The 27,853-nt window shown below is 37.0% G+C and overlaps 8 protein-coding genes across 9 annotated transcripts; 5 read left to right on the top strand and 3 right to left on the bottom strand.

Moving 5' to 3' along the window:
* Positions 1 to 416: 416 nt before the first annotated feature.
* LOC114763110 (uncharacterized) lies at positions 417 to 2,643 on the top strand. The gene is made up of 4 exons (XM_028952713.1): positions 417 to 1,339; positions 1,428 to 1,580; positions 1,795 to 2,200; positions 2,336 to 2,643. Exons 1-4 carry the CDS (start codon positions 488 to 490, stop codon positions 2,641 to 2,643), a joined length of 1,719 nt encoding a protein of 572 aa, XP_028808546.1. The 5' UTR covers positions 417 to 487.
* A 2,390-nt stretch (positions 2,644 to 5,033) lies between these two features.
* On the bottom strand, positions 5,034 to 6,155 carry LOC114763111 (uncharacterized). The gene has a single exon (XM_028952714.1). It carries the CDS (start codon positions 6,153 to 6,155, stop codon positions 5,034 to 5,036), a length of 1,122 nt encoding a protein of 373 aa, XP_028808547.1.
* A 161-nt stretch (positions 6,156 to 6,316) lies between these two features.
* Positions 6,317 to 7,385, bottom strand: LOC114763112 (uncharacterized). Its single transcript, XM_028952715.1, has 2 exons — positions 7,081 to 7,385; positions 6,317 to 6,992 (listed from the first exon to the last, which is right to left on the bottom strand). The coding sequence occupies exons 1-2, from the start codon at positions 7,275 to 7,277 to the stop codon at positions 6,317 to 6,319; spliced, it is 873 nt and encodes a 290-aa protein (XP_028808548.1). The 5' UTR covers positions 7,278 to 7,385.
* A 1,087-nt stretch (positions 7,386 to 8,472) lies between these two features.
* Positions 8,473 to 13,379, top strand: LOC114763114 (2,3-bisphosphoglycerate-independent phosphoglycerate mutase). Its single transcript, XM_028952716.1, has 10 exons — positions 8,473 to 8,600; positions 8,700 to 8,879; positions 9,026 to 9,153; positions 9,696 to 9,846; positions 9,919 to 10,122; positions 10,481 to 10,905; positions 11,175 to 11,367; positions 11,455 to 11,550; positions 12,244 to 12,399; positions 13,002 to 13,379. Exons 2-10 carry the CDS (start codon positions 8,718 to 8,720, stop codon positions 13,164 to 13,166), a joined length of 1,680 nt encoding a protein of 559 aa, XP_028808549.1. The 5' UTR covers positions 8,473 to 8,600; positions 8,700 to 8,717; the 3' UTR covers positions 13,167 to 13,379.
* LOC114763116 (uncharacterized) lies at positions 10,366 to 25,189 on the top strand. The gene is made up of 2 exons (XM_028952718.1): positions 10,366 to 10,377; positions 24,379 to 25,189. Exon 2 carries the CDS (start codon positions 24,392 to 24,394, stop codon positions 25,028 to 25,030), a length of 639 nt encoding a protein of 212 aa, XP_028808551.1. The 5' UTR covers positions 10,366 to 10,377; positions 24,379 to 24,391; the 3' UTR covers positions 25,031 to 25,189.
* Positions 14,233 to 16,778, top strand: LOC114763115 (serine/threonine-protein phosphatase PP1-like). The gene is made up of 3 exons (XM_028952717.1): positions 14,233 to 14,831; positions 14,969 to 15,528; positions 16,546 to 16,778. The coding sequence occupies exons 1-3, from the start codon at positions 14,663 to 14,665 to the stop codon at positions 16,720 to 16,722; spliced, it is 906 nt and encodes a 301-aa protein (XP_028808550.1). The 5' UTR covers positions 14,233 to 14,662; the 3' UTR covers positions 16,723 to 16,778.
* Positions 20,645 to 21,450, top strand: LOC114763118 (uncharacterized). Its single transcript, XM_028952719.1, has one exon. The coding sequence runs from the start codon at positions 20,809 to 20,811 to the stop codon at positions 21,391 to 21,393; it is 585 nt and encodes a 194-aa protein (XP_028808552.1). The 5' UTR covers positions 20,645 to 20,808; the 3' UTR covers positions 21,394 to 21,450.
* An 820-nt stretch (positions 25,190 to 26,009) lies between the features above and the next one.
* LOC114763126 (unknown protein 1-like) lies at positions 26,010 to 27,540 on the bottom strand. Of its 2 annotated transcripts, none has more exons than XM_028952730.1 (2): positions 27,474 to 27,540; positions 26,010 to 27,044 (listed from the first exon to the last, which is right to left on the bottom strand). In XM_028952730.1, exon 2 carries the CDS (start codon positions 26,999 to 27,001, stop codon positions 26,270 to 26,272), a length of 732 nt encoding a protein of 243 aa, XP_028808563.1. In that variant the 5' UTR covers positions 27,002 to 27,044; positions 27,474 to 27,540; the 3' UTR covers positions 26,010 to 26,269. The 2 variants fall into 2 exon arrangements, with proteins under 2 accessions (XP_028808563.1, XP_028808564.1); XM_028952731.1 differs by having other exon boundaries at positions 27,490 to 27,510.
* Between the last annotated feature and the right edge of the window lie 313 nt (positions 27,541 to 27,853).

The raw sequence follows: 27,853 nt of genomic DNA on the forward strand, positions 1-27,853 counted from the left end.
GAACTTGAAATGACCATATTCATAGTAATGACCTTACTGTCAGACTGTAATGGCCATGTTGGTAATGACAATGAATTAAGTGGGAATGACCATATTCATATTAATGACCTAACTGTTAGTCTGTAATGGGCATATTGGTAATGACAATAAGTTAACTGGAAACGACCATATTCATACCGGCATCCTTACTGTCACTCTGTAATGGCCATATTGTAAATGACAATGAATTAATTGGAAATGACCATATTCATAGTACTGACCTAACTGTTAGTCTATAATGGGCATATTGGTAATGACAATAAATTAACTGGAAACGACCATATTCATACCAGCATCCTTACTGTCACTCTGTAATGGCCATATTGTAAATGACAATGAATTAATTGGAAATGACCATAACGAATCTGGAAAGAACTAGATGTGTAGTAAATGTATTAAAATTATGATTTAATGATGGTACCTTGATGACTTTGCAGAACTATACGAGATGGTGTTGGAAGAAGGGGAAGGGTCCACAAGCAAAGGAGTCCACAGTGGGCTTGTGTTGTTCAGAAGGGAGTATATGGCTAAACGAGGTGAGAAGTGTAAAAACGCAAGAGAAGAAAAAATTGAAGTGGGGAAGGCATGGAGGGCCCTGAGTGAAGAAGAGAAAGATAGGTATAATGAGAGGGCAAGGAAAACGAAGCCACAGAAAGGTGAGAAGAAGAAGTATGATGTTCCCTTGTACACCCGGTGCTCATTGCCCGGATTTCTATCATTGGCTGAATATGTGAAGAAGAACAGGCGGTTGAGGCAGAAAGTTCAGAGGATGGGATTTGGGAACTTGCTTAATGTGAATGTGAAGCAACTTCCACGTGATCTACTTGTGTCATTGTTGAGATGCTATGACCCACCAACGCATTTTTTGACCATTAGAGGGCAAGGGCAGGCAATTGAGGCAAAAGATGCGCATGAGTTTCTAGGTGTACCTGACAGTGGGGAGGAAGTGAAATCTGATGTTAGTGAGGATGACCCGGAATACAAGAGGTTGAAGGACACTTATTGGAAGGTTCCATTTACCCAGATACTGAAGAGGATATTATCTGGGGAAGAAAGCGACAATTTTGAGTTCCTATTTATGCTTTATACAGTTGGAGCTTTTCTATGTCCTGGGTCAAGCACAACTGTACATATACGTTTGTTGAAAGTGATGCGTCACACGATGAATGGGTTTTGGAAATATGATTGGTCAACGTACATAATCAAGAACCTGTGGAAGGAAATGGGAGACTTTGTGAAGATGACAAAGAAGAAGAAGAAAGGAACCTGCAATGTTGGAGGGTGTCTTTATTTGCTGCTGGTAAGTCAATATTTTTCTTATGGTTCACTATATTTTTGTCTTTTGTTATTGTTGCAGAAGTGTGACCTATCTTTATTTGGTTTTGCAGCTGTATTTTGTTGAGCGTTTCCCGCTGGGATTGTCTGTTGACCGGGGTTCAACAAGCGCCATTGAATATTGGACCGAGGAGAAGATAAAGGAGAGGGTGGAGAAAGAGAGAGGCAGCAGCATGGGAATATTGCATGGAAGCAGTGGCAGCGAGGTATACTCAGCAGGACATGAGGACAGTTCAATTTTGCAGTCTTTAGATCCGGTATGTGGGAACTTAGAAAATATACGTGACCTGAGTTTAAGTCAGTCTATTAGCAAGGTTGATACTTGAGATGACAAGACTTTATTTAGAAATGACCAGTGAGATACTGGCATTTGATAACAGTGAACAATTTTTTTGATATCTTCATTTACTGTGTATGCAGGCATTGAAGGAGTTGAGGGCTCGTTTTGTGAAGAAGCTTGAAGAAAGCCAGAGGACGTTAATGAAGGCTCTTGATGATGAGCTACTCAAATTGCAGATTGGATTGAACGCCAAAGTTAAGGGGATGGGGAATGAGAATGCCACTGCTAAAGAAGGGGTTGAAACAGTTGGTGATGCAGCTGGTAACGATGCTGAAGAAGCTGATGATGTTGACCGAGTGGTGGAGGAGATTGCAAGAGAGGTTGCAGCGGGAAGTGCAGATGAGGAACTTGATGAGGATGAAACCAGCAAAGGAGATGATGAGAAGGATGAGGATGAGGAACAACATGACCTTCATGACAGGGAAGTCAGTGATGATTACATGGTTGAGGAGGTGGAAGAAGAGGGTGACCGTGATGGTCATGGAGGTGATGACGACGACGACGAGGATGAGGAGGAAGATGACCATGATGACAGGGAAGGAGGTCATGTGGTTGATGAGGAGGAAGATGACCATGATGACATGGAAGTCAGTCATGATTATGTGGTTGAGGAGGCCGAAGATGATGATAAGGAGGTTCGGGATTCAGATGATGAGGGGGAGGAAGCTACACATGTACTGACAATGACCCCTACCAATGTTCCTTTGCTGTTGGATCGAGAATGGGTGAGCAGTGACAGTGGGGAGGAAGGAGGGCCTGAAAAATCGATTGACCTTAGGAGGTCAACAAGGGCAAAGAGTTCCACAATTAAATCTCCGTGGATAGAATTCAAGGCAGCTCCGAGGACGAAGAGGCCAAAGGAGGAAAGTGACATCTTTTTCACTTTAATATCCCGTAGACCCAAGGGAGAGGAAGAGGGGAATATGTAAGTATATCCGTAGCTAGTGTTTTGTTTTTAAATGACACAGTGTGCCCTGAAAATGACAGCAATAGGATTGAAAATGACAATAACATACATGGGAATGACAAGTATTGATGTCCCCAACACCATACTTTCTGTCACTGACATCTGACAATGTTTGCAGGACTGTCATCAAAATGTTTGATGAAGATATAGACCGACAACAGCTGTTTTCCCTGGGTGGAGTGAACAGAGTAAATAACAGGGTATTTAGAATGCTCTGTCCCTGCACCCACGATTATGTTTGATAATGTTTGGTGAGATTATTGTACCAGAATGACGTTTTCACTTGTGTTCTGTAGGTGCTTAATTTGGTGTGCAAGGCAGTGATGGAGGACATGAAGGCAGAGTTGGGGCCAGGGAAGAGGCACATTTTCGATGTTGATTTCATGGTGAGGTTGCATAATTCCAAATGCAAATACCAATGACAGCAATTGAATTGGAAATGACTTGTTCTCTGTTAATGGATTAACAATTTCATGTCATGCAGAACATGATGGCACATGATCCAACCTGGAAAGCCCAAAAATATAAGAAGCTCTTTCTTCCTGAGTTCGTTGGCTACAACTTAGCTGAATGTGATTTCATAATTGGTCCTGCTCTTGTTGGCCAACACTGGTTTTGCGTTGCCATTCAGCCTAGCACATTGGATTTCCACGTAATAGACTCCATGAGGAACCATTTCGGAACCAAGGACAGAAAGCAGAAGAAGAAGGTTGTCATCAAAGACCCAGTGGAAATGGCTGTGGATGATTGTGTAAGAAAAAACTCATTATCTTTACCCTAGTTTTTGAACTTGGAAAATCATTAAACTTTCTATGTTGGTCCTGAATGTTGTTGCAGAGGAAGAGGCTCAATATTATACTGGACTTGGTCAAGCCAGGATTGGTTGGGAAAAAGCCAATGTCTCCCATGATATTTGCAGCAGTTCCCCAGCAGAATAACCTGTCAGTTTTGTCAAATTCGATTTCTGTGGGGTAAATGCACATGTCAGATGTGTTAACTAACTGTGCTGATATTGTTGCGTCCACAGGAGGGATTGTGGGGTGCACTGCATGATGTGGCTGAGAAGATGGGAACCTGGTGTGACCCTTACCTACACAGAGGAAGAAGTTGCTGGCTTTCGTCGTGACCTGACATGGTGGTTGGTCAATCATGAACAGAATGAAAAACGTGACGAGGCATTGGCCCTTATTCGACGACCACAACCAACCAAGAGCACAAAGTCCAAGAAAAGGCGTCGGTCTTAGGTGTCTCGATGTTAGGGTCATAATTCACTTGTCCTCTGTTAGATTGCTGTATGTAATGTGCATTGTAGGCTGACCAAAAATTTACTGTGTATTGTTATGGTTAACAAGATTGGTGTCCATAAATGTATGATAGTTGAGAACCATGATGCCAATTTATTCCCCAGTGACATGAATGAATCTGGTTTTAACCACACAAAAACAGATGATGACAACAACCCCATTGGACATGTGCTATTGGTTTTCATTTTTTGTTCAGGTCACTAAATTTTACTTCAATATATCCTGTTGGTATCCAACAGAAAATGACCAGAACAAATTTAAAAATGATACGAAGTGAAGCGAATATGACAGCGATAATGACAAGGATCACCTGGTCTGATTTTACAACATCAGTTCAGCACGGCTGTCAGCTTATGCTGATAGCATCACTGCCAATGACCAGAACAAATTTAAAAATGACACGAAGTGAAGCGAATATGACAGCGATAATGACAAGGATCACCTGGTCTGATTTTACAACATCAGTTCAGCACGGCTGTCAGCTTATGCTGATAGCATCACTGCCAATGACCAGAACAAATTTAAAAATGACACGAAGTGAAGCGAATATGACAGCGATAATGACAAGGATCACCTGGTCTGATTTTACAACATCAGTTCAGCACGGCTGTCAGCTTATGCTGATAGCATCACTGCCAATGACCAGAACAAATTTAAAAATGACACGAAGTGAAGCGAATATGACAGCGATAATGACAAGGATCACCTGGTCTGATTTTACAACATCAGTTCAGCACGGCTGTCAGCTTATGCTGATAGCATCACTGCCAATGACCAGAACAAATTTAAAAATGACAACAAGTAATGCGCCATTAACAAAAGCTAACATCCCCATAACAGTAACTTCCTTTCATGTATTCAACAAGTGGACATTAAGATACTAGCCACACTTAATGCTCCGTTATCACTGAAATAACTATCAGCTTACTTACAAAAAAATGTCTCCACCTAGCTCCTAACTACAACCCCAGTCCCAAAAAAGTTGACAAGGGCGGAGCATACAACTATGTACACCAAAAAATGACCCATCCCCACTGTACTCGAAACTTCATGATGGGTTAGGATTTCTGCAATTCCTCCTTGTGTGTCCAGGCTGGTGGCATCTTCCACAGTGGTATATCCGTTTGTTCTGGAACTGTGATTCATCCCTGTTTACTTTTGGCCTTCCTGGTGGTCGGGATGTCATGGGAGGTAGCAAGAAAACTTGCTCACTGACATTTTCTATTCTATAGTAGTCATTTGGGTGAGGCATGTCTGTTGTTACCACAGGAATCATACTGCGAGCATAGATCTTTTCTTGTGATGACTTTTTATAGCAATTATCAATATAATCATAAACATTGCCGTGCACAATCTTGATGGCAGCACAAGCATGGGAACAAGGGATCCCCGTCATTTGCCAAGATCTGCAACTGCATTGGTGTAGTCCAAGATCAACCCGATGGTCTCCACGTGATGTTGTCACCTTCACTCTTCCCCCACCATAATTTTCAGCATACATATGGTCAGACCCAGCCACCATATCCAGCACCTTACTCTCTATATTTGGACCAACGCAATTCTTCCATTTGGTCATACCCACATAGGAGGCATGCAGCTTTCTTGCAACTTTATCTCGGTGCTCATAGATCAATTGGGGTACAGTATGCTTTCTCTCATTCACCATCCATGCATTGAATGATTCTGCTATATTGGTTGTAATATTGTCCCATCTTTTATATGGGAACCTACTTTTAGCCCACCTATCTACATCCCCATGATGAATAAGCCAATCAAATAGCCTTGGAGAAAAGGATCTCATGTCATCCATTGCTGCCTCAAATTTCTCATCCGTCCTTGCGTATGCAATTTTATCCAATAAATATAGTGCATCCTCCTTTGATCGGCCATTTGTCCTTGTTTGCCCCTTATTCATTTTCATAACTTCTGAACTAAAATTCTCCTTGATGTGTCTATAACAAAAGGCATGCCTTTGACCCCCAAAGATTGATGCCACTCCTCCGATGATAGCATTGTGTCGATCTGATACAATCGTTACTTCCACAGAACCCAGGATTTTTTTTATCATATAGAAAAACCACGTCCAGTCATCTAGTGTTTCTCCCTTCACAATTGCAATTGCAAATGGCAGCAGCTCGTTATCTGCATCATAAGCTGAAGCTGACAACATTGTCCCCTTGTATGGTCCGCTTAAGTGAGTTCCATCAACATACATAATATGCCTCGCGCCACCCAGGAAACCCTCAATGCATGCCCCGTAAGCAATGAAAACACGCTCAAACCGGTTCCCAATAGCAGTCCATTCAGCCACTGATTTTTCATCTGTTTCCTTTATCCTTTCGCATAGCCATGGTATGAGCATGTATGATTGTTCGGCCTGCCATATATGTCTTCCAGTGACTTCTCTCTTGCTCTATAAGCCTGTTTATATGTTAGATCAATCCCATACTCTCGTTTCAACCTCTTCCTTATCTCAGAAGTGCGCTTGTCTGCATGATCCCTCATCTCATCAATTATTATTGATGAGTTCAAACTAGCTCTTCCACTATGCATCACGTCCAAGCTATCTTGGGCAGAATGAACATGCCGGTTTATAAATGTCGTCACTCGTAGCACATCACAACTCTTCCCCACATGATTTGCACATAGCTTCCATGGACAACCCTCAACTTTACACCTTATCGACATGAATTCCTTGCTATTCCTCATATACTTGGCCACAAACTTGTTTGCAAGTGCAAACTTGTATACAGACACCCGAAATACATCTGCACTAGGAAAACGTTGGCCCACTCCTGTTAAAAGTCCCCTCCATTCCGCATGAACCATCTCACTACCATCCGTATCTTCAGCTCCGATAGATTTATCCACATTAGGGGGCCCACTTATTTCATCATTGTCACATTCACGAGCATTTTCTTCACTGAGCCAGCCATAATCACAACACAAACTAATGGGAGACGCATCCAGTTCAGTTTGCTGTGACATGCCCATGAATCTCTCTGTTCTGCATTCATAATGACAAGACTCGTTAACACAAATGACAAGAAGAAATTCATAAATGACAACAAATAGTTAGGACAAACTCCACTTACATTTCTACATTGTCCCTTGGTTGGGGACCCACTTGTCTTTTTTCGGCGACATACACATGACCGCTGTTCCCATTGTATTGAAAGAGGTTATACATTTCAGCATTGTCATGAAGGTCAATCAATGTCTTCTCATCAAAGGCCACTGTGTACTTAATGTCATAATTTCTTCCATCGCCACCAATCCACTCAGATATCATTAGCCTCAATTCATCAAGTGTCAGCCCATCCTTAATGCTTCTTAACCTCACGCCACCTCCATTATATCTCACTTCACCTTCACCATTTGTCACAAATTTCCCCCCCACATGAAAATAACAGAACAGCTCCTTCCCACAAGATGACCCAGCTGCGAAATTCATTTATCTTCATTACCTGCACTGATAACATAACAGAAGTCGAATGATTATATGACTTAATACCATCATCATCAACTTACACGACCAACTTAGGGTTTGACACATTCATGCTTATAATTTGCAACAAAACAATCATTTCTTTCCTGTCCACACTAATGCTTCGTTTTCTCAGAATCAATCCACTCCATTATTCGAATCTCCCTCCAACATTGTCCATTTATCTGACACTAATCACTCTAACCCACTTGTGACGCCATCAAACCCCTCTCCCTCAGTGTTTTTCCTTCCCCCTGCATTCACCCTCTGATCACCGTCCTTCCCCCCACACTTTCTATATACCCACGCCGTCTCCATGCTTCGCCACCCTCTCCACCTCAAAACCATCCCCACATCGACGACATTGCCATCCAACGGGAAGAGGAAAATCAACCGGCGCATAAAGGAGAGGGACAAAAGACACAGGCGAACAATATAGTCACTGGATACTAACCTCGCTTCCGTCGTTCAGTTGTTGCTTCGCGCGTTCATGCTCCCACGTTCGTGGTCCCTCCCAACTTTTTCCTCCAGCTCCCGCCACAACTTCCACACTTCCACCGGTCACTTTTTCGGTTTGCATATGAGGGGCTGTTTTGTAATTGTGCAACATTTGCATAATCCCAAATCAGGCAACACTTCCCTATCTGGTAATACATTTGCTTAGCTTCCCATTCTGGCATTTTATTATTTCAGCCTTCTTTATCTGTCATTTTCCCATCAATTTATATGCTTAAATTACTTTTTAAATCCGCAATCATATTCGCCTTGAGTTTTATCCCCCCCCCGGGCGATAGATATTTTTTTGTTAATTATTTTATGCGAATTTTTAACTTTGTTTTGGACAAAATTTGAGGTCTGAGTTTATTTGATATATTTTTTAGACATAATATATGAATAAATTATTTTTCATGTGGTAAAATTTGCGTTTTTTTTTTTTTGGCGGTTTGGGCGCAATAGCTTTGTTTTTGCCCATTTTCGCATTTATATATTGGTTCAGGCGAAGCACGCCAACCGTATCACGATTCAAGGGTTGCAGCTTTCAGTTACACTTTCCCGTTGGCTGCCGTGGGTTAGCTCCACCTTCCAGTCTCGTCCATTGCACGCAGATCTTGAAGTTCCTCGATTAACGTATTCGCTTTGCACTTTTTCTCATGTTATATCTTGCGATGATTTTTTTGGTTGTTGATATCGAATATTGAAGGATTTGTTTCAATCTGAATCTGGCAGCGAAGCCTAATCAAGGAAATGGGAAGCTCAGGATTCTCATGGAAATTGCCCGATCATCCCAAGCTTCCTAAGGGCAAGCCCGTAGCCGTCGTCGTTCTCGATGGATGGGGCGAGGCCACTCCAAATCAGTACAACTGCATCCATACAGCTGAAACACCTACCATGGATTCCCTCAAAAACGTATGCGTATTCCGATCTGTTTTTCTACCTTGATCTATATGCTCTTCCAATATTCTGTAGTTATGTTATTTTTCCTTTATCAATTTTATTTATTCTAACGGTTAATTTATTCATCGGGGTTCTATTTGTTTATTAATGATATATAGGGCGCTCCTGAAAAATGGAGATTGGTCAGAGCTCATGGAACTGCAGTAGGGCTTCCATCCGAGGATGATATGGGTAACAGTGAAGTCGGTCACAATGCTCTTGGAGCAGGACGTATTTTCGCTCAGGGGTAAACTTAACCTATCCTCTCGATTTAGCATAAACGGAACTAATTTCTAATTTTTAAGATTCGTTGTTTCATGGCCACTCTATCTTCACGCTGTTGGATAGAAAAGAATTCAATCGTATTTGACTTGAAATTGTTTGGTATTATGAGAGTTCTCCTGTCAATATATCTTATTTGCAGTTTGCGTGATCTGCACTGTTTCTTCCATCCTCTTATAGGTTATATGTGTGTATATATATATATTTCATTTGCCTGCATACATTTAAGATCCAATAAATTTATCTTAAAAAAAGTGGTCTTCATCTGATCACATTTCTCATTTTTCAAAACTTTAATGTTCTCGTGTATTTGGAGGACAACTGCATGTTGTAATTTTAATATCATCTTCAGACGTATTAGAACTTACTATTGCGTGTTAACCTCCTTGAGTTATTAAAATAATGTGGATTTGCCCACTAGTTTCATTATTTGTTCTTATGATTTTCTTGCTTATCTTTAATTACTGGCTTATCAGTTGAGATTGGCGATATCTTGCGTATGTGCAGTGCGAAGCTTGTTGACATTGCTCTTGCCTCTGGAAAAATTTTTGAGGGTGAAGGTTTCAAGTACATAAAGGAATGTTTTGAAACTGGCACACTGCACCTCATTGGGTTACTTAGTGATGGTGGAGTTCATTCCCGACTTGATCAATTACAGGTATGTTTACGGATACAGCTTCTGTTCTTTCACGAGTCAAATTTATTTCTCTTACCAACTGTTTTTCTGCAGTTGTTGCTCAAAGGGGCTGGTGAACGTGGCGCTAAAAGAATCCGTGTCCATATCCTCACTGATGGCCGTGATGTTTTGGATGGCTCTAGCGTGGGATTTGTGGAAACTCTCGAAAAAGATCTTGAAGCATTGCGCCAGAAAGGTATTGATGCAAGGGTTGCATCTGGAGGAGGTCGCATGTATGTTACAATGGACCGTTATGAGGTAAGGAATATAACTAGTATGCGTCACTCCTCTATTGCAGTTTAGTTTTAGTTGACCTCCATTGCTGGGATGAATATTTATGCATACTGTCAAGACGGCCCTTTTAATGGAGAATAATGAGTCTTTATCTTTGTTCAAAATCTTCTAAAACAGCTCTAGAGCTTCTAAAGAATCTTAATAATATGAATGAGAATCAGGATTTGCATTCAGTTTAAACAGAAAATTAGAGTTTAAATTTGTTTGCTGTTTTCACTGGTGGGTTATTGTCAACAAACATTTGAAATTTGAAAAGATTGGTTGAAACTCAATTATCTTTTATATTTCTGGTATAGTATTCTTATATTGATCTTGGGTGCAGAATGACTGGAATGTGGTGAAACGAGGGTGGGATGCCCAAGTTCTTGGTGAAGCACCCCATAAATTTGCAAATCCTGTTGAAGCTGTCAAGAAACTGAGGGAGGATCCAAAGGCCAATGATCAGTACTTACCCCCTTTTGTTATTGTTGATGAGAATGGGAAGCCTGTTGGTCCTATAGTTGATGGCGATGCTGTTGTTACCTTCAACTTTCGTGCAGATCGTATGGTTATGATTGCTAAGGCTCTTGAATATGAAAACTTTGACAAATTTGATAGAGTTCGTTACCCAAAAATCCACTATGCTGGAATGCTTGAATATGACGGTGAATTGAAACTTCCAAGTCATTACCTTGTTTCTCCACCAGAGATTGATAGGACTTCTGGTGAATATTTAGTGCATAATGGTGTCCGGACTTTTGCTTGCAGGTAAGCTATCATCCGTTTAATCTGCAGCAGAACTTCCAATATCTTTTGAAATTTTATTTGTAATTGTTTATGTTTCTAGATGTTCATTCTATTCTTGATTGTGACAAATTACAACTATGCAATGGACAAAATGTTAATTTATTAACTTTTAGTTAGCTTAGCCTAATGAAAAGTTGAAACTATCTCTAGAACTTATTTTCTATTATATGATAGGCCTTATATTAACATAATTAATTTCTTTCTTTCTTTCTTTCTTTTTGTAAAAATAGTGAGACTGTCAAATTTGGACATGTGACATTCTTCTGGAATGGAAACCGTTCTGGGTATTTTAACCCGGAGTTGGAGGAATATGTGGAAATTCCTAGTGACTCTGGGATCACATTCAATGTCCAACCAAAAATGAAGGCGTTGGAGATTGCTGAAAAGGCAAGGGATGCTATTCTAAGCAAAAAATTTGATCAGGTACTTAGACTAATTCAGGTAATATTCGAGAGCGATAGTTTGGTTGGAATAGCTTTCATATGCCTGTTTGCTTTATATGTTGCACAGGTACGTGTTAATTTACCAAATAGTGACATGGTGGGGCATACAGGTGACATTGAAGCAACAGTTGTGGCTTGCAAGGCAGCTGACGAGGCTGTGAAGGTATGAACTTTCTTTTTCAAATTTATCTGGAACGTTTTTGCAGCATAGCACATTATGTGCTTTTTGATCTATGTGGAATTTCAGAATTCACTGTGGTGCTAGGGTTATCAATCAAATATAAAATATCAAATTAATAGGGGCTGTATTATTTATAAATAATAAACAATATGGCTCCTTTCAGCTCCCGCCCTCCCCAAAAAAAAAAAAAATCTCTGCATTTTCACGGGATTTCATGCAACTTTATTTCTATTCATTCACTCATTCAATATTTCTCCACATATTTAGATAGTGTTTAACTGTTAAAAAGTGTGTAATTTTCCAGGAAGTTTTCAAGTTATTATCTCTTCTGTGTATTGTGGAGGGAAAAAAATCTAGTTATTGAGAATAAAGGGACAAGAAAATGGACATCATATATGAAGCTCATGCTTTTCGGGCAGTGTTAGACGGTTTATCAGTTACATTTTGTATATTCTGAAACATCTTTAACATTACATGGTCAAAAAAACATCTTTAACAATAATCTAACTTCATTTGTTCTGCTTCCATTGTTTTCAGTTTGTTAAAATGTGTAGTGGGATTCGGTTTGGGGGGAGGGGAGGGGGAGTTTGTAATGTAGCAATGGCAACCCACGATTGTTTGTTTTGGCATTTGTTTTATTATATATGATTCAACCAACATATATGATAATTGCAGATGATCCTTGATGCGATAGAGCAAGTGGGTGGAATTTATGTTGTCACTGCTGACCATGGAAATGCTGAGGACATGGTGAAGAGGGATAAATCTGGAAAACCTCAACTTGACAAGGAGGGAAAGATCCAAATTCTCACATCCCACACTCTTCAGCCTGTAAGTTTTCATAAATTCTGGTAATAAGGATATGGATCTTGCCTGCAGGACCTTAACAATGTGATTTGCTTCACCGGCTTATGGATGACCTTTGTAGTTTCTACCAGTTCTGTTGATTAATATTAATAGCTCTGGCAAAGTGTGGAAACACCGACATCTTTGCTTATTGGCCTGTTAACAGTGTGGTCTTTACCAATACAACAGTGCATGCATATGTGGCACGCTTCCCCCTGTCCCCAGTAGAGTCCAAATTCTTTAAGTAGTAAAACGAGTCATTTTGATCAAATTTTAGCCTTTCATTCAATATGGATAATCAAAACTCCTTATATTTTGGTGCACAAAATTTCTTCTCTAATTAAATATAAAAACCCATTCTTAATAGCTTTGTGTTGTTTATTCTTTTTTGGCGTGAATTGGATTGGTTTAATTGACTGAACTTTTAGTTTGTTTAAAATAATAATCATTATTCTGCCTCAACTTGACAGAATCCAGAGGCTTTCCCAACCCTTTTTCCCCCTCAGTGCATAGTTGCATTTATTGTGATGGATGTTGAGGTCCATGTTTGTTCTAAATTTGGGTGCTTTTTTGCTGTGCTTGTCCAGGTGCCTATTGCAATTGGAGGTCCTGGTCTGTCACCTGGTGTCAGGTTCAGACAAGATCTTCCCCAGGGTGGGCTTGCTAATGTTGCTGCCACTGTGATGAATCTCCATGGATTTGAGGCTCCAAGCGACTATGAACCAACTCTCATAGAAGTGGTTGACAACTAGGGTAAAAATATCTGAGAATTTTTACTATCAGAAACGAGTTAGTTTTAGCTTTTAATTGAATAATTGACAATTCTTGCCCCACTATACTTCAATGTGGGTTTTTGTCTTTTTAAGTTATTGTCTGTATTATCCTGGGCTGGTGAACGAGGATCACTTAGTAATGCGGCTCTTTTTGTCGGACTCCGATGGTTTTTAATATACGAAGTTTTGTTACTTTTTATGGCCTTCTAGCATGCAAGACGATCTCTATACATCTTCCTGCATTATCATATTATTGATTGATATTATAATAACATCAATTTCGAGCATGTGTGAATCTAAATCAAGATTTAGAAGTGATATAATGTGGCCCGAGTTCTTTCCTACATTCAAACCAAGTTAATGAAATTTCAGCCTATGTATGGAAAAGAAAAGGCTAAGTCTGTCCCGCTCAGGCGCATCAGCAATATTCATTTGAGTGGGTTGAGGATCAGGACACTAGGGGTGTCTACTTTTGGTCCAAATAATCGCACTGGCTTACTCTCCATCCAAGTATGGCATCTCGAAAGCTTCTAGGTCATGAGGAATTCTGAACTACCTGTCAAACATTCTACTAATCTACTGAATTTCCTTCATCAATAACAACTTTAAAAAAGGTCCTCCAAGAACTCATCCAACCTATTGATTCTCATAAGCTAAAATCTTAATTGTAAAAATTTATTTGTATTTTTTTTTATTTGGTCCAGTTTAACCCTGTTTAGCTAATTTAAATGATTATAAGCGCAAATAAAATTATTATTATGAGCAAAAAACTGCAATCTCTTTTAAGTTATCATGTCATCATTGCCAATTAAATTATTGTCTCATGTAATCCTATTCTATCACATTCAAGGCTTCAAGCCTCTTGTGCATCCCATGTAATTTGAAGAATTGGTTATTCTCTTCAAAATCGCTTCTTCCTTTTTTTTTTTTTTGGCTAAAAACCAAAATTTGGACCGCATATTGCGCGGTATTTGAGATTGGAAGCTGCACTATTTGTGGATCCTAATGAAATGTGCGACTTCCATTAAGAATTAACTTGTATAGATATGGCTATTGATGATTATAAAATACCGTTTATTCTGCTACTGAAGATTGAAGTACATGCTTCATCTTCTCATAAATAGGCACCAAATTGGTCGACTTCCTAATTTTAGGCTTGAGCATTGGCAAATGTTAGACCTCCACATTTCAGCCATGAAAAACAGAGTCAAAGTTCACACTGCAAAATTATCATCTCCCATATTTGTCTCCTATTCTTTTGGGATAATTCTATCATCATCCTACCTATTCTGTATTATCTCATCCAAACCCAGTAAATCAATCTCTTTCTTCTTTGCTTCTTTCTTCTTCCTTCCTTCCTCATTTTGTGATCTTCTCCAATTCCCCCTCCGTTTGGCTAACCATCACAGGATGCATTTCAACACATAGAGATTACAATAAAATACATTTTCTTAGTTTGATATCACAAAAAGGGGATGGAAGGATTGGATGGGTTGATAGAGAGGCTTTTGGAAGCGAGAAAAAACAGAGGCAAGAGGATTCAGTTAATTGAATCAGAAATTCGTAACCTTTGCATCACTGCTAAAGAAATCTTCCTCAGCCAACCCAACCTTCTTGAGTTGGAAGCTCCCATCAATGTTTGTGGTACTTCTTTTCTCAAATTCACACATTTTAAGATCTCACTTAAAACAGAACACACACATAGAACAATCTAAAATCAATTGTTGTTACATTATAAATGCCTCAAAAAATCTGGAATTTTGAGTATTTTGAATGTTCAGGTGACATACATGGACAATACCCAGATCTGTTGCGATTGTTCGAGTACGGAGGTTTTCCGCCGCAATCGAACTACCTCTTCCTCGGAGACTACGTCGACAGAGGAAAACAGAGTGTGGAAACCATATGTCTGCTTCTCGCCTACAAGATCAAATTCCCGGAAAATTTTTTCCTTCTGCGAGGGAATCATGAATGCGCCTCCATCAACAGAATCTACGGATTCTACGACGAGTGCAAGAGGAGATTCAGCGTGCGACTCTGGAAGATCTTCACCGATTGTTTCAACTGCCTGCCTGTGGCGGCGGTGATCGACGACAAGATCCTATGCATGCACGGCGGCCTGTCGCCGGAGATGGAGAACATGAATCAGATAAAGGATATAGAGAGGCCAGTGGATGTGCCGGATCAGGGTTTGTTGTGCGATTTGCTTTGGGCCGATCCGGATAGAGACATCAAAGGTTGGGGTGAGAACGACAGAGGAGTATCCTTCACTTTTGGACCTGATAAAGTTGCCGAGTTCTTGAAGAAGAACGATCTGGATCTCATATGTCGGGCTCACCAGGTACCTTTTTCGTCTACTTTCTCCTTAACGACGACGATTCATAGGAAGTTCCAGGATGATTATATTGAGTGATCCCAGAATGTCATGATTCCAATGAGTCAACTAAGTTAACAAACAAATGCTCCCATTAATATTTATGATTGTATACCAACTAGTTATTGCTTAATATGGTAAGCAGTTTTATCCTCCTGAGCAGCATAAAACAAGTTTAAATCTCATTAAGCATACTTATTTGGAAGGATTTAACAATATCTATAAGTCCATATCTGCACATAATTACATAGTCAAACACAACATAATGAGTATTAATATCGCATCCATAATCAAGCCCATCAACAATTTGAGTTTTGGAATATATAATGCATATTATATATATATATTAAATACAACTATATACTCCTTTGGTCCTTAATATAAGACCTATTTAACTAATTTGATTAGATTAAAGAATTTAGGTAAGTTAGTTAATTATAAAAAATATGACATGTTTTTTTTAAATACCATAATCGTATTTCTTAATATACTCTCTCCCTCTTCTACTTGATTGTGATTGAGAGATATTGATAGGGGTAATTTAGAAAAAACTGATAAATATGAAAAATAGGTCTTATATTTAGGACCAAAATCAACTTAATAATTAGATCATATATTAAAGACCGGAGGAGTATTTGTATAGTTTGAGCATAGCCGATTAGGTAGAGCAGCATACCTTGCCTAATACCCAACCTTGTCCCGCTTTAGGCCACACTTACAAATACCCAATTTTGGGTTGGGCTAGGCATAACTTTATTAGGCTTGCAGACCGTGTGATAGTCGTCATTTGTTTTCAAATAGTCCATCTTCGTTGATGATGATATGGTTTAAAGATTGAAATGAATGATGATATGGTTTAAAGATTGAAATGAATGCCAACACCCTTCTGGTGAAATTGAATCAATGATAAGAGAGAATCAAATTGGTATGATTTTGGGAATAATATAATTAATTAAAAGAAAAGGTTTGTGATTATATTGACAGGTGGTGGAGGATGGGTATGAGTTCTTTGCAGAGAGACAGTTAGTGACAATATTCTCTGCACCAAACTACTGTGGAGAGTTCAACAACGCAGGAGCACTCATGTGTGTGGATGAGACATTGCTTTGTTCCTTTCAGATTCTCAAACCTTGGAGAGGAAAAGCCCCTCCCTTTGAATAATAATCATCATCATCATTCTGCTTTCTCTCTCCATTTCATCATTTGGAAAAGAAAATACCAGCTTCTGGTGTTTGAATATGTGGGTGCATATATAAATGTAGAAAATTAAATATTTTTTTATTTGATTTGATTTGATTTGATAGTGAGTAATGTACCAGTTTGTTCATTAATGATTCTAGCTTGTGTTTCCAAATCACTTGTTAACTTTATATAGTCCTTTCAAATGGCCACAAAGAGAAGAGAGCCATTAAATGAGTATGGGCTTTATTTCTTCCCCCATCATGTGTTCAGGTGGTTTTGTGCTGCCTCATGAGTTCATTTGACAAGAAGAGGAAAGAAATAGTGAATATAAACGAGAGATGTGAACTTAATTTGTTGGCATTGCCTCTTATTCTTAATATAAAAGTTAATTTAAGATAAAATATGATTTTAAATATATAATATCTTAATTTATTTTCTCTATCACTTCCTATTCTTAATACAAGATCCAATTATATTAAGAATAAAAAGTAGGATTATATTTATAATTCCTCCCAAACTAAATTACGCAACTTATAAATTGAGATATGATATAATGTTGTGCGAGAATATTTTAAAGAGATCATGTTATTTTTTTCCTTTTAATATAATTAACTGCTTTATTTTATTTTTTTTAATCTACATAAATTAGTTAACTAGTTTTTATGTTAAAAATAAAATGAGATAATATGCTACAACAGAAGCAATCTTCTTATGAAGGGGAATAATTTTAGAGCAAACGAAAAGACTTACATATGATGTTTATTGACTGGAAAAAAGTTTACAACCGTGTGCCAAGTCAAAGTTAAAAATATAAGGTATGAATGAGGGAGCAATAACATTATAGTTAGGGAAGTGAGACAAAAGACTTTTGTATAGAAATCACATTGGCCTACGAAATCCCATAAAGAAAATTGCAGTGATGCCTATGAATCGCCACAAGATATCTAATTCAAAACAACAAACAACAGAGTAATATTCATCACAAGTAAATGGATGTCATGCGAGTCTTAAAAACTCTGCATTATTTATATAGGTTAAGACTTTCTTATAAGAAGTTGAATCAAAATGAATTCAAATTCAAACTCAAATTTTGATATAAAGTGTAAACTAAATTACAAAGACGTGAAAAGTAATCCCTCTTTTCTAATTTGGCAAGCTTTGCTTTCCTTGGCATATAGAGTGAAAGCTGACAGAATAACTGCAATTAATAAATAATCACTAATTATATCTTACTCATATTCATGGTTTCAATTACCTTAGCATCCACGAAACATCAAAACGTAACATGATCAATATCTTGTACGCCTGTCCAAACGCGCACACTCTCAGAAGTCATATGTGAGAGATATCTGTGAATCATTGTTTGACCACAATTAAACCAATATACTACCTCTCATTTTTAATATAAGATATCGTTTAATTTTTATTTTGATCTTAAATATAAGATACTAATTCATTTTGTCTCTCATGTTCATTCTTTTTTTTTAAGACAATCCTTCTAATAACAATAGTTCTAACCAATAAACTTAATTAGCAAGGATATTTTAAGAAAGACAACACCTATTTATTACAAATAACTAACTTAATTTGTTTTCTTAATCTACTCAAATTAGTCAACTAGCTCTTATATTTAGAATCGGAGGTAGTACTACATCTGTTTCTTAATATAAAACCTCAGTTAACATTCAATTTTATCTTAATTAAATATAAGACCTCAATTTATTTTATCTCTTATATTTATCTATTTTTTTTCTTAAAGTAGTCATTATAGTAGTTACACATATTAAATGTTTCATCAAATAATAGTCTAAGCAATATTAATAATTAGTAAGAATATTTTAAGAAAAACAATATATATTTATTAAAGGGAAAACCATATTGAAGGTACCTATACTTTTTCTTCATTTTTAATTTGGTACCTATGTGTTTTTTTCCCTTTATTAAAAATAACTAACTTATCTGATTAGTATATACAAATATATATATATATATATATATATATATTGCCATGTCTTGTTTTTGTCTTGTCTTTGCATTATTATTGGGATATAATAAAGAGAAGTTTTCCAGACTCTGTTATGATTTTGGACCAGATGCTGTGATCCTTTCTGGGTTTTGGACATATTTGGAGAACGACGTGTGATCGTGACAACATGTAAACAGTCCAATAATTTTCTCTCAATCATTACATTACAGTAATATCTTTTCTAAACATCTAAAATTATCATAGCCCAAGAGAGATCATTATATTTTTTTATTTTTTCAGAAGACACTTCAATTATTGTATTAAAAAAACAAAAGCTACAATGTATAAGAGGTTATCAAATTTTACCAGAAGATTTCTTTCTCTGCTAGTTTTCAGGCCATTAATCAATATGTCATTTCAAAATTTTCTAACTTGGTGATGGCTCTGTTCTGGGGGGTGATGCCTAACTCCACCCAACTTGTGGTGGGATCACATGGCTTATTACTTGAAATGTCCATGTCAATATGACAATATGTATGTATGTATAAATACCAACTAAAAAAACTACAATATCATATTCTCAATATAATTAAGAGTTAGAAACACTACTTTGAAAAGATTAAAAAAATTAATTAAGTTGATCATTTATAATAAATACGTATTGACTTTCTTAAAGTACCGTCTTTAATCGTATGCATTGAAACTATTATTTGATAATAATAACATACAATCAATAGGTATGTTTTGAAGAAAAAATAAATTTGTGGGAAAAAGTGGATAAATATATTATATTTAAGACCAAACTTAGTCTCCAACTAGCTCTTACATTAAGTACCAGAAATAGTATAAAATTTTTAGGATGTTATATAGCAGAAAAACTACAAGCAAAATTTTGTGAGACAAAATTAGGTCTTACATCTACATTGTTTTACCTACTTAAATTGGTTAATGAGATCTTACCGGAAGAATATGTTATACAGCTCAGAAACTACAAACAAAATTTGGAAGAGATCATATAGTTTTCTATTTATTTCAAGTAAACTTTTATAATTTTTAAAAGTTTACCTCCTTAGTTTTAAACAAAAATGAAAATCATGAGACTTTCCGCTGAAAGATCAAATTATAATTCATATGCTAAACTGTGAAAATCTCAGGTTGGCAAAATAACACTGTAGAAAAACTGCATATTAATTAATACTAACTTTTTTTGGGTAAGATTTCACTTATTAACAGAGCTGGAAAGTGCAATAAGTTAGGTAAATAATATATTTTTTTCCCATAAAAATTGCTCAAAAATCCCCCCGCCACAAAAGTTTTCCAAAAATACCATGAGGACCTAGATATTTGAGTGACTATACCCAATATTCCCTTGCGTACCATATACTTTCACCTATATACAAATATCTTACATTTTATGCATAATTGAATATAAATTACACATAGCTGGAAAAATTATACTACCTCAGGTCCTTAATATAATATTTAATTTAATTTTTATTTTGATCATAAATATAAGACCACAATCCACTTTGTCTTATATATTTATGCATTTTTTTGTGAAATAGTCCTTCTAATAATGGTAGTTCTAGCCAATACATTTAATTAACAAGGATATTTTGGGAAAGACAGCATCTATTTATTGTAAATAACTAACTTAAATTATTTCCTTAATCTCCTCAAATTAGTCAACTAGTTTTTATAATTAAGACCAGAGGTAGTTTCTTCTAAAAATAGGTTGCAGTTATAATTACTTAAATTCTTAAACAAATTTAAGGTAGGGTGATAAATTTTGTAACAGGGCATTTTTAAGTAATTTTACTTATTTTCTGTTGCTAACAATAAGTTACGTATATTAATAATCTAGGTATTAAAAAAAACACAAAATAAAAGTAATTACAGGCTGATACGGTTATGCGCGCGCGGCGTGGCGTCCTGGGAAGCTGTTACTGCGAATCTCAAGCTTCTCTATCAAATCTTTAAAACTTGTTTTTTCTTCTCTTCTTCGTTCTTCGCATCATCTTCGTCTTCTTCCTCTTGATTGCAATCTCCAGGCCGCCTTCGCTTTATCTGTCTCCATTTTCCAGATTCAGTTTTGGAGAATGAAGGCAGAATCATCTCGCAAACGGACCCTCTGCCTTGCCGTCACAGCGGCTCTGGTCATCGCAATCGTCATAATCATCGTGATTTTAGGCTTCACGGTGTTCAAACCAAAGCGTCCGGTCGAAAATGTTGATTCCATAACTCTTCAGGAGATGCATGTCGGTCTCGATGTGGCCAAGCTCATCGTAGATCTCAACATCACCCTCGGCATCGAAGTCTCCATTAGTAACCCCAATCACGTCGGCTTCAAGTACTCCGACTCCAACGCGCTCCTCAATTACAGAGGCCAGCTCGTCGGAGAAGCTCCTATCCCTGCCGGCGAAATCACCGCCGGCGGGAACCAAACCATCAAAGTCAGTCTCACCATTATGGCGAACCGCCTCCTCTCTAATTCTCATCTTCTCTCCGATTATTTCTCAGGTTCGTTGCCTCTGAGCACTTGGATCACGATTTCTGGGAAAGTGAGCATCTTAGGGTTAATTCATGTTCATGTGGTTTCAACTTCGTCCTGTGATTTTGCCATCGATATCTCCAACAATACCATAGGCCATAAAGAATGCCGTTACAAAACTAAACTAACTTAATTCGGTGCTCTTAGATCTTCAATTTCTACCCTCTTTTTTTTTTTTCCTGTTCATCTGATTGAAACATCTATTGTACTTATTTGTAGGATTAGCTAGGCATTCTTTCTGGCTCTTATTTGCTTTAACATTCAACGTTTATTTGAGGCCAAACAAAAAAAAAAAATCAACGTGTATAAAATTTTCATTTCAATTTAATTTAATCCCTCAAGAGTTTGCCTTCATGCTTGTTATAATGTTATGAGAGAATTTTAATCAAGTCCCATAGAAGAGAAATAATTACTAAAAAGTCCTAATAGCAACCTAAACAGTCTGTAATGACAAGTCCTATGAGAGAAATAATAATCTAGGACTTGTTTTGTAATTTTCTTTTTATAAGACTTGATTATAATTTTTTGGGTATAAACTATCTTGTCGGTACTTCTTACCCAATGATGCTAATTGCCAAGTGCTTTATTAAGTCTTTTCGTTAAGCATGAAATTTTGTTGGCAAAAACCAAAAAAAGAGTTAAACATGATATTTTGAGTTTAATCCTTTACGGGAAAAATAATAAAAGAGTGAGTTATAAAAGAAAAAGTGGCTAAATTATATAAAACCTCTCCAACTTTAAAGTCAGTGACATCTTAAAATTTAAACTGAACTACCCTTGCCTTTTATTTATTTATTTTTATCATGACCTCCTTACTATTAAGTTTCCGTTAATTCGTTATCTTCTTAACAAAAATCACTGCATCAAATAAATAAAAAACACATTAGCATCCTGGAAATGTAAGTTAATAATTCTATAAAAGCCTCCTGAACTTGAGACCAATTATATAAACCCCTATAATATTTTAGAATATTTAAAATATTAGAGGGGTTATATACAACTGATTCAAAATCAGAGAAGTTTTGTATAATTTAACTAAAAGAAGTAGTACTATTACTTATTATTACTTCAACTTTTTATAAGAGAATTTTAAAGTGTTTTCATGTTTTATTTATTTAAAAGAGTTAACAAACTTGGCTAGCCCTATCAAATTTTTAATTGAATTGAAATTATCAGTTGCCTTTTTTTTTAATTTTTATTTACACCACTTTGTCCATATTAGGCGGCCTCTCAATTCCTTTTGTTGTATAGTTGTTGGCTTTTTAAAGTTTCCTCTGACTATTGTTTTTAGCTGCTTCATGTGTTTGTCGTGTGTAATTGTGGTGTGGGTAAAAACAAATTCGATGTATGATTACCAGAAAATCTAAAATCCAAACCCACATATTAGTTATAGGCCAAATGAATTTTTAGTGTAATAGTATCAAGGCGTCTGTTACAAGTTTAATCCTTCTTGTAATCTTATACTTAGTGTGTGCTCCCTCTAAATTTGCAATATATACATTTTTTAGAGAGTAAGAGAGGAACGGTGAACTAAGACCAAATATATAAATAAATATTCTCTCGATTCTTTTTATAAGATCTCAAAATTTAAATTAGTTTGATTTTCTTAATAAGATCTTTCTTATAATTGTTTAAACATCAAATGTATTTTTCTCAATTTTATCTCTAATTAATTTTTTTATTTTCTGTCCTTATCTTTTTCTCAGTCTCTTGTTAAATAAAGACATATTTAAAAAATACTCAGTTTTTACATATTTATTATTTTAAACTAATTTTAGATGATTTAATTTAAAAAAATCTTACAAAAAAAGATTAGGAGTAAATAGTTATAGCTCCATCTGGTGGGGTTTTATGGCTAGCTAGGTGCCAGATTTTAGTGTTGTTGTCCTTGTGGGTACCATAACAGAATCGTACAGAATGTTTTAACCTTTGCCTGCAATGCTCTCTCCATCATTGATTCGTCATTGTGTAATTGTATCCATATTCTTCAGGTAACATAGGCTTGTAATTTGTAATAAACTTCTCAGAAAATCGAATTGTCTCTTATACTACCTCATATCTCAATTATAAGATTTTATTTATAAATTATAAATAAGATTTTATAATTAAGATTAGAGATAATATATTTAAATTGTGTACTCCCATAATCATGATTTTGCGAAACCAAGTGTGCAAACAACTTATAAGGGTATAAATAAGACATCATCATTTGATAATTAAATTTGCCAGTATATATGTTGAAGGGTAAACTATTTAATTAAAGACAAAGATGAAAATTAAAATAATTACTAGTGCTACAATTTAGAACAAGTTCAAAAAACCAAACTTTCTTTTTTTGTTACTAGTATTAATAAGGCAGTTAACTAATAGAGTTTGTACTAATATATTTAATGTTTATTTTATAATTGTATCCTAATTTAATTCTCAAAAAAAGAAATCAAACATATGGGAACTAAATGCATAGAGAGAGAGAGAGAGAGAATTTTTTAACAAGGATAAAATTTTAAAAAATATAATTTAATATATTTTTTGATACACAAGAATGTGCTATAAGTTATTTATATTAATGACTAGAGTGGTAAACAAGATAAAAGATTATATTTTCATTTAAATATTTAGAATCTGATTCTTCTCAAGCTTTTCCATGACACAAGATCTAATATTTTCTGGCACCGATGTTAAAAGTTGAAAATGGAAGCTTCCATGCACTTGAGACGACATAAAAAATGAGAGTAAGTTTCTACTTTCCACATTTTTCTTACTTCTTGCTTTTTTATATTTTTGCCAACCTATTCATCGGAACAAAAAATACATCAAATCTGGAAGTCAACCTCATAAACAGTAGTAGTACCAGACAGTTGCTTCAATACATCAACATTTATTAGGTGAGGCATATCTTACAAAACCCTTAAATAATAAGAGGAAAAAAGGGTCATAACAAGCAACAGTTGAGACACGGAGCGGCATTAAATGGGATCAGGACCCTCACCCGCCAACTACCAGCCATCCTCTTGCTCTCCACATAAATATTACAGCCAATGCCTTATAATCTCCACTTTCTGAGATCTTTCAACTTCAAAAATCTCTCTTTCTCTCACTCTGAATCAGGCGAAACCAGAACTCAAAACACCATGACAGAATCAACAACCACACACAATAACGAGGCCCAGATGATGATCTCACAAAGCAGAGTCAAGAAGAGAAGAAGGTGTTGCCTTGTTCTCGGAATTCTGCTACTTTTGCTGATAGTGATCTTCATTGTGGCTCTGGTTCTGGCCTTAACTGTGTTTAAGCCTAAGAACCCAACAGTTCAACTTGTGTCAGCTTCTCTGGATGGAGTGTCACCTAGTGTTTCTTTCCCTGCCATTCAGATTCATCTCAACCTCACTCTTAATGTCAGTCTTATGGTTCATAATCCAAACCATGCCAGCTTCAAGCATGAACAAGGCACGAGCATTCTGTATTACGAGGGTAATCAGATCGGAGACACCAACATCTTTCCCGGTGAGATTCCGGCGAAGGGGTCGGCCGTACTTCCGAGCCGGCTTACGTTGCAGGTCGACAAACTAGCATCGAATGTTACCAGTTTCGTGGGAGATTTGCTGGGTGGGGAACTGTCAATGGAATCATCTACTCGGCTTCCCGGGAGAGTTACCCTCCTTGGATTCATTAAAAAGCATGCTGTTGCTCTTTCTGACTGCCAGTTCACTCTTGACATTTCCGACAGGAAGATTCGATCCCAATCTTGCAAAAGTAAGACCAAGTTTTGAATGGAAAGGTAGAATTTTTGGATTGGTTGTATAATAGTAGATGATTCTCTATAGAGGGTGGATGTGGTTGTTTTTGGGCTTTTTATGCCTTTTTTGTTGTGTTGTAAGTAAGAAGTTGCACGATTTGTCATATAGAATATGTACTAGTGTCGAGGTCTACACATACTTTTACAGACCGAGGGAGCGAGGGAGGGAGGGAGGGAGATAGTTTACCATGTCTGTAATTTCTGATTATCAAATATCAGTCCCTCTTCGTTCCCTTGTTTTCTAGTTTGCCCTTGGGTGGTCAAGAACAGTTTACACGTTTGGATTGGAAAGTAATTTTGGAGAATAAATTTTCTCAAAAGCTGATCAATCCGGCTTTTCTTCAAGCCCTGATTTTTTTTCAACTCTTCCAAATCATGGTTTAGTTCATTAATTACCTTTTTAATTTTTTTTTCCGGTGTTTGAATGAAATCAGACAACCTTTGGTTTGGCTTGAAAAAGTGATTTTAGAGTCGTTAGCCAAACATGTACAAAAGCTTCTGGCCAATCTGTTAGTTAATCATGAGTGTTGCTTAGTCTGACATAAACCGCCAGATGGGATAAATTGAAAACATAACCTAAATCAACTGTTTGTCAAACCAAGAAATGAGTTTTTCTGTAGAAATCAGAAAATGGGGAAGGAAAAAAATTGTTTCTTGCCCTGCCCACGTTTTTTTTTTTAAGTTTCAATTTATGGAGTCAACACGCAGAATATAATTATTTCCTCCTCCAAAGAAGTTTCAAACCAAGAAGACATGAGACCACTCTCCTCATGATAGCATTTAAGCCAAATTACTAATAGCTAAGACTCCACAAAAATGAAATTATGAGGACTAACAAATTCTGGTAAGCTACCAGGATCTGGAAAATGGATACAGGAGGGAAAACACCCTTCAAAGTACCAGTCAACATAAAAAATAACCTCAGTAACTTGGTTTAACAAAGAAACATTAGATAGCACAACAAATCATCTATTAGAGAAAAATCAGGGCACAACTTCAATGTTAGAAAAACAAAGGTCAACGATCAGCTATACATCGTTACTGCTTCCTCTACACTATCACCTTGGTCAGCTGCAGTTTCTCCATGTAAAAATACAAAATATCAAATCATAACTCAGATACAACTATTTCAAAAACAGCAGCTCAAGACTTGATTACCACTGATTGAGCTGCCATTTTCTCTGTTTATATATATAAATCGGACTCTCTTGAATCAAAATTCAAGCTTCCTGCGTAGCCCCACTGGAATGATCCTTGGTTTATTCCCTGGTTTCACAGGTGCACCTGGGCAGGTATCAGCGATTCCACTGAGCTGGATTGCTGAAGGAGGTGTTTTACAATATTCCGAATCATACACTACATCAGATATTTCAGCAAGCATAGCCTCAGCTTGGGTTGATAAAATAACTTCCAAGAGATTCTCATACACAGATTCAAACATCTCTTGATCTGAAGGAGATTCTCCATCAAAGCAAGAACTCTTGGGCTGAACAGCATCTGATGAGGGGTTAAAATTAAGTCGTCGGGCTACACAGCTCCTTAAATCATTAGCATACTTTTTGCACAGAGGTGCCCTTGCCATAATTTCAGGGCCAGGAGCAAAGGGGTCGAAAACACCATCCTCGGGTGTTTTAGGGCTACTATTATCGACAAGAGCAGCAACCTTACGGCCGTTTTCTTTGCAGTTAGAATCAATATCAGATAATTTAAATGGTTTCTTCATCACTGTGAGGGGTGATTGAAGATCAATGCGAAAATCCCCATTCTCTCTGTCTGCATTTGGAGTTATTGGCACTAGAGAACCGTTGCATTCAGCAGCATCAGGCAGCTCAGAGACATCTTTGTTGGCTCCCAGAACTACAATATCCTCGTCCAGTTTCTGTGAAGACCTCAGACAAGAGTCCTTGCCTTTGACGCCCAGATTCTTGCAAGCTCCAGAATCCATAAGCGCGAAAGAAGTGATAGCAAATGCAGCTTCTTTTCAGAATCTATAAAAGCAATTCGGTTCAGCTCGTTTAGTTCTCCATACGTGTCTGAAGGAAAGTCGAAAGCAAAAAAAAAGACATGAAATTGCAAAAGAAATTAAAACACAAGACGGTCCAACCGGCGAAGAAATAAACCTAACAGCAAAAAGAGGGGAAAACCAAACCCTAATTTACTGCCTCAAAAACCCCAAACTTTAAAGAACAATGCTTCAAAAAACATCGCGATATTTGAAAATAAAGAATAGGGATCTGAGATATAAATGAAGAAGATTTACATAGAAACCGGTTAAGATGTCTACAATCTACAAGATCGAGTATTTATGATAAGTTCAAGAAAAAGGAAGGAAGAAATTGCAGCAGAAATCAGAGAGTATCTCAGATTAGACTATCGGAACAATGAGAAAATGGGATCCAAACGAAAAGACCGAGAACCTGAGAATGAGACTACCGCAATGGAGGAGTCGGCGTCGGCGGCGCGATGCGGCAGATCAGAGGAAGAGGAAGGAAAGGAGAAGCGGGTATCGAGTTGATGAGGGTGACTACCACTGAGCGCCAAAGTGGCAAATGCGGAATATATAGTCCGTAAACCAGGTAATTTCCACGTGTCATCGTGTGATTGGATTTCAATTATCACTCCTATGGCAGTTTCCAGTTTTCCCCTTTCCACTTCACAGTAAAGATGGCTCCTCAAATCCCGCATCCACCTGTGAAAATGAGAGCTACAGCTCATCATCCTTTCAGAAAGCTCAAATTCCCACAGTTTTCTGTCAAAGTTTTTTTTTTTGGCCCCAAAAAACAATTTTTTTTCTGGC

The sequence above is a fragment of the Neltuma alba genome, unplaced genomic scaffold (genome assembly GCF_004799145.2).
Source record: "Neltuma alba isolate B1F8T4 unplaced genomic scaffold, ASM479914v2 tig00011255_pilon, whole genome shotgun sequence".
Classification (NCBI taxonomy): domain Eukaryota; kingdom Viridiplantae; phylum Streptophyta; class Magnoliopsida; order Fabales; family Fabaceae; genus Neltuma; species Neltuma alba.